This window comes from Cibotium barometz, chromosome 60 (assembly GCF_041138505.1).
Source record: "Cibotium barometz isolate CiBa-2024 chromosome 60, ASM4113850v1, whole genome shotgun sequence".
Lineage (NCBI taxonomy): Eukaryota > Viridiplantae > Streptophyta > Polypodiopsida > Cyatheales > Cibotiaceae > Cibotium > Cibotium barometz.
Genome location: NC_141105.1, coordinates 19370975 through 19377535, shown reverse-complemented (window position 1 = coordinate 19377535; position 6561 = coordinate 19370975). Strand labels below are relative to the sequence as shown.

Here is a 6561-nt window from a genome sequence, read left to right as displayed (position 1 = left end):
AGAATGTGAGCCTCATGTAAGTGTGTCTCTACTTTTTCTTTTTTTATTCAAGTAGAATCTTATGATATGGTTATTTATTATCATAAATATATTTCATTTGGTGTTGGCGGTAGTATAAGGTATACAATGCCGTGTGGTCCAAAGGAATGCATTTTTACACTCAACATATAGATACAAGAGAAATACCCAAGATTGTGGAGTTATGCCAAACTTTGAGCAAGGTTGGCATGATTCAAAACATCCTAAAGGTTGGATTCATGACATTCCAAATTTTTATATTAGATGTGAAGTGGTTCAAGGATGTGGTGTGTGGAGGTGCTCAAGTAACTGTGAAAAGGCATCCAAATGGATTTATGGTAATCGATTCCAAAAAATTTTGGCAAATAGAGAGAGACACGTTTGTGCTACCTCACCATTGTGAACAAGTAAATTCTAACCTTAAGCTTTTATTATATCATCCTTATGCATGTTTAATCTACACTCGATGTGTTTAGGTTGTGTTTCACATGGATAAAAATGACAAGAAATGGTGGTATGTCATACAAGTCGCTCCTCATTCAAAGAGTAGTTTTCAAGATAGGGATGTTGAAGAGCTCATGGATGAAGTGGCAGTCGAAAATGAACATGTAGAGGGTAGTTGAAGAACACGAGATACCACCAACTAATCAAGATGAAGGTGTCCCTATCCAAGATGATGAGGAAGGGAATTGAATCCAAGCATAATGATGATGATGATGATGATGATGTTGAGTCCATTATGAGTGGGATAGATCTTTTTATTGATCTTCAAATGGGACATATGGATCTTGAGATAGACCAATTAGCATGTATGGATTTTATGGAAGGTGCAACGGATGTTGGGCCAAGTTCACCCTAATTCATTATCCAATTTCTCAATTTGCCAGCGACTGTCTTGATTTAGTCCATATTTGATTGTATTACATTACATTTTGTGTGTCTTCTTTTGTGATATTTGGGATTACATTTTGTGCTTCTTCTTTTGTGATATTGGGATATTGTGAGATCTCTAGAATGCTCTTTTGGAATGTCTGGATATTTTTCCCAGTACCCAACTATACGTGCGACTATGCATGAGGCTATAGCCACGCACGACTATGAACAAGGCTATAGCTGCATATGACTATTATAGCCTTGTGCATAGCCATGCATTAGAACTACACATCTTGTGCACTTGCCTGGGTTCCCTCTCTCTACTCTCTCTCATATTCACGACGCAACTATGCTGTGTGGCTATGCTCCCCATCTCTTGTAGTGTTATCTTCCATTATAAGGAAAACATATATATATTATAATTTCTCCAAAACTATGCTAGGCTCAAGCCTAGAACACTCATGCTTATTTGACTCACAAGCAAGTGATGTTGGTAACTATTCTTCATTCATGGGTCACTTGTCGCAAATAAAAAGCATTTCAAAAAACATTCAGCTCATAGATGGGCCACATATCTCCTATGATCATATCGTTTGAAAGCGAAATAAGAAAAATCTTTTTTCTTAGTGCTTAGTTATAACTTCAAACATGGTTGATTCTTTGTGTGTGTGTGTGTGTGTGTGTGTGTTTTGTAATCTATGGGTTTCTTTTCTTTAGGAAGAGCGGGTTTGTGCAAGAGATCGTTAGTTGTCTCCACAAGGGATTTTCTCAAAAGGGATTAGTTTTTTTTTTGCTCTTGGAACTAGCCTTTAGAATATTAAGTTGTGGCGTTCATAACATGCAAGTAGAGGTGGTGACTCATGCCTTCAATCAAATTTAATACTAGCTTACTTTGTTTTTGGAATGGTGGCATGTATAGTCCCTCCCCTTTAAAGTATACTCCTAAAGAAAGTTCTTGGCTCAACATCAACACTCCATTGAACTTTTGCATACTAAATGATGCTATCATGCTTAAAATTGGTATGAGTTATCATCAATCTAAACTCAATCATTTAAGTATAGCAAACTTTATATCAGTCCAAAGGTGTATGTCAAGTTCAAAGGGCCAGTAAGTTAAAAACACACACACACACACACACACACACACACACATAGTCTCTATCTTTTTGAGTTGGTCTTATATCATATTTCTTCTTCCTATAATCTTTCATGGCTTTTAAATATTTTTCCTTTGCTTAATTTAAGCTTGTTATACAAAAAAAAACATGTGAGACTTCATTCGGTTTTTTCACACACAAAAAAACTATGCAATTCAAACATGTGAGACTTCATTCAGTTTTTCACACACACAAAAAAACACTTGAACGTGTGAGACTTCATGAATTCGGGTTTTTTTCACACAAAGAAAAAAACTATGCAATTCAATAAACTCCCCATAAGTGTTTTTCCACCTTACCTCATCTACAATGAGAGTTTATGAGGTTTATGAAATAAATCCTAACTTCTAGACAAGGAAATTTTTTTATTTTATGAAGCGCTAGTTTTAGACAATGTTCACGGAGAATATTTTTCTTCTCAGATCTTAAAACTGGCAATTTTAAACTTTACAAGTTTTTCTTCAATATTTACAAGTTTTTCCACTAAAATACTTAAAATTTTGTCGATCTTTAAAATTGAAATAAAAGTTACAAGTGAGGACATGAATTTTGCAAGTGCGTTGTAAGGGCTTGCAAGTTTTCTATGAACACTGGTTTTAAAGGAAAAATTTTAGACAAGGGAAAAAAATGACTTTATGAAGGGGTAGGTGGCGGCTCAACCACCTTTAAGAGGTCCAATAGCACTTTAAGGCGGGTCCTACAATAAATATATTTTTTTTGGCATACAATTTACTTTGATTTTACAACTTCTTTTGTAATCTCATATTTCCTTCCCCCCATCTCATGTTTTCAACTTGTTTAAGAGCCTATGAGTTTGCTATGATGTGTATCACAATGCTCGTTTATGCTCTAACAATGAAAATAGTTGGTTGCCCTTATCATGAAAGAAAATCATGAAGCTTAACACAAGGCCCATTTGAGTCCAAAAATTCCATGCATTTGAGTCCAAAACTAACCTAATGACTCTAAACTTTTACTAAGAGCCAATATAAAGAAGGGGCAAACAATGTTCAATAAAAACCTTACAAGAGTTGGTGTCTCTTTCAAATCTACTCAAGTAAGTAAAGCTTCCAATACTAGTATTACGAAAAAGGTGAACCAAACGAATTATGATATATCATTAGATGTTGGTTGGTAAAGCCAGGCATTTTTTATAAAGGGCAAAGGTAAAATTACCTTACTATCTTCGTCTTAGAGTTAGTAATTTAGGAAATATTGCTCCAATTCATGTTTGATGCGGCTTGCTGCAAGTTAATTTGTTCCTGCCGTGACAAATCTAGTTTCTAATTGTTTACACAACGCAATAAGCCAACAAAAATACTTCAAAACTCACAAGCAAACCAATTAATTAAGAAGTCACAAGTGTGAAACATCAAGGCCCTCTTCAAAAAAAAAAAAACAATTGAGGAAGAAGTCAGGAGCGTGCTTAGGAGGTGCACATAGATTAAGGTGCAAACTTTAGTACAATAACGCTAGAAACTCATCTACAACTGGTTTACAAACGTGCCATTTTTGGCTTGGGATCATGGCAAATGTACAAGTTGATGTGAAATGTAGGGGGGCTCTTATATGTTTTTCAGAAAACCAGACCCGAGTGTAGTAGTGAAATAAATCACAAAGCAACTACTATTAACTCATCTCTAACTAGAATTAAAGAGTACCCTCCCTCCCCTAGAGCTTGTGGTGGTGGCCAGAACTCTCTCAAAGACCTCTGCATCACACACTATTCTCAAAACCCCTGTATGAGAGTAGCCATACTCTTGAGCTGAGAGCTCTAACAGCTCTAAAAAGACGGGGTTATTGAGGTGCTTGGCTTTGATAAGGTACCGCTTTCCTTCATCTCCAACACAGAGAGGGAGATAACCTCGAGGTACTCTAGTTGTGGTTGAAGAAGGCCTAGGGGAGGAGCTCTTAATGCGATCTTCAAGGTGATCTAATGTTTGAAGCTTTTTGAAATCGGGGGTAGGGGTGGAAAGCTTGTGACGGTGGGAGATTTTCTGGAAGAGGTTGGATAGTTGCATGGTGCTAATGAGGATGGAATGAAGGGTGCAATTGCATGGGAAGAGGGTATAATGAAGCAATGGGAGGGAGCAGCGATGGAAGAAGAAGCAGGTCGAGCACGGAAAGGCGTGCGGAGATGGTGATCAGGGAGGAGAAGGAGATGGTTGGGGGTTGCTAAATAGGAGTGAATTTGGATGGTAGGAGGACGGTATAATGCGAGGGAACAGTAAGGGCAGCTGCGACAGGAGCCTTGAGGGGGATGAGCAGAGGAGAAGGGCGCAGGAAGAAGCTGGCGGAGAAGGAGACGAAGGAGGCGAGCTTGGTGCGTGCGCGATGCCCATGATCTTGGTGTCTGGTGGTAGGTGAGGGGGACTTTAGTATTTACCAGCTCAACCCTGCACTGTCCACTATTTTTCATTTGTCTTTTTCTAGCGTCCAGCCTGCCCTAACGCCCACAATTTCGGTCGGCGTTTGGCAAAAAGCGTACGCACGAGTACACTCCCGTGCACAGTACGGCGTGTCCTTCGGGAAAAAAATAATCGAGAGTCGTAACCTCTTTTTCTTCACAAAGAATTGTTTTTTTTGTATAATTTGGGAATTCTTGGACTCGGGTGTCGGAACCTAATATACATGGTATGAACTATGGTGTCTTGTGGTACCTGCCCGGCTCCTGAATTCAATATCAAATTAATTACTGGCCAATTTTGAGCACCTCTTAATACGAGAAATGTAGTAAAAGCAAATTTATATTAGTGCACCACATATAAACGTGCATAGCCGGCAGGAGACCAACAAGAAAAAGCACCACTTGGCACTGTCGCTTAGACTGTTAGACAACAATAGTGACATCTCGAAAAAAGTGTGTCTGGGTATGGTTGGCACTCGGTGTGTGTGCGCGCACTATGTGTATGTGTGTGAGAGACACGCCTGAAACTTGAAGGTTGCAATGGGCATCAAAGCCATTTTAGCCTTCAGGTCAAGGCTGCCACACTAAATAAAGGCCTTAAAAGTAAAATTTCCTTAATCGTAGGCTTCAAATGAAGGCCAAGATAACACCTAGGCCTTCAATTTTGAAGTCTAGGGTAGGGTTGCAAATTTCAGGTGAGAGAGAGATTTTACCACCAAAGAAAAAAAAGTGTGAGCGAGAGAGAGAGGGAGAGAGAAAATACTAAATTGGGGTTTTCAAAAAAATTCCATATGAAACTTAAGATTGACAAAAGTCAAAAGTTGAAAAATATCATAGCTTTTTCCACACTTCCAACGAAAGTGCAAATATACTTTATAGATTTTCATTGTAAGGATTGAAAATCAAGATTTGGGAAATTGGAACTACTCACCTTTTTCTTTTAGTCACTTCAACCTCGTGTATAATTTGAATATATGGTCACTCCTTTATTTTGCATAGTGAAATCTTAGGTTGATAACACTAACTGAAGTGGATGCAAAGTCACAGTTGGTGGTTGGGCCTACAAGTAGCATGCGCAAATCAAATGTAAAGTTTAAATCACCTTAAACTATTCATATTCAAGATATGAACTACCACTAGCTATAATGAAAGGAGGCTACAGTTACTTATAGTTTGCTCAATCTTAATATGAGTGTGACATTCACTTTCTCAATTCTACTTTTCCATTTTCCAAAGAACCACTCAACAAAAAAACCACCTTGAGATATCAATAGTATACCTTCAAAGTATGTTTTAAATAGATTATTTTGTTGGGACACATGAAAAACACCCAATCTAAAATCAACATCACCGTTTAGTTAAAATCAAGATCACCATTGTAACATTTCTTAAAACTACACATCATAGGATATTACATTTGATGCATTTGAGGTGGATCTATCCTTACACATGTACACTTTACACGTGTACACATGACAATCTATTCTTCTTTTCATCCTTACATGCATGCATTTGAGGTAGATCTATCCTTACACGTGTACACACCATCTATTCTTCTTTTCATTGCTTTACACATTCATCTTTAGTTTTAAGTGGTAGCATTCATATTTTAACATGTGATCTTGTAGCACTTTTTCTCAATCATCTACTCGCTACACATAAACGCCTTCAAAATGCCAACCCTATAAAGGTGTCTACCTACGTGTTTTAAAATGCAAAGATGTTGCATAAAGAAATAGCTAAAGATGATTGAGATAGCTTCTCAAAATATTGTGAAAAGTGAAAAGATTTACTTTATGCTTTCAAGGTATCTAAACCAATTTCCACAAACCAAAAGTATCATGAGTAAGGGATGTGAGTTAAACCACTATCAGAAGATGGTGGGGGTCTAATGACACCCCCTATATTTATGGGCATTATAAAGTGACACAAATACTATTGTTACAAGTGTCTCTATAAATACGATGCATAATGACTCTTATAACATGCATTCTGATTCTTCCCTTCCCAAATCACATGCTTAATTTGCCCAGACTTTCTAGATAAAGGATTTTTGACATGATGATATCTCAAATATTGTATTATACTGCTCATGTTAGCCTCATA

At 37.4% G+C, this 6561-nt stretch overlaps 1 protein-coding gene across 1 annotated transcript; it reads right to left on the bottom strand.

Annotated features, from left to right (window-relative positions):
- Window positions 1-3253: 3253 nt before the first annotated feature.
- Window positions 3254-4069, bottom strand: LOC147605090 (auxin-responsive protein SAUR72-like). The gene is made up of 2 exons (XM_086794281.1): window positions 3710-4069; window positions 3254-3331 (listed from the first exon to the last, which is right to left on the bottom strand). The coding sequence occupies exons 1-2, from the start codon at window positions 4067-4069 to the stop codon at window positions 3254-3256; spliced, it is 438 nt and encodes a 145-aa protein (XP_086650407.1).
- Between the last annotated feature and the right edge of the window lie 2492 nt (window positions 4070-6561).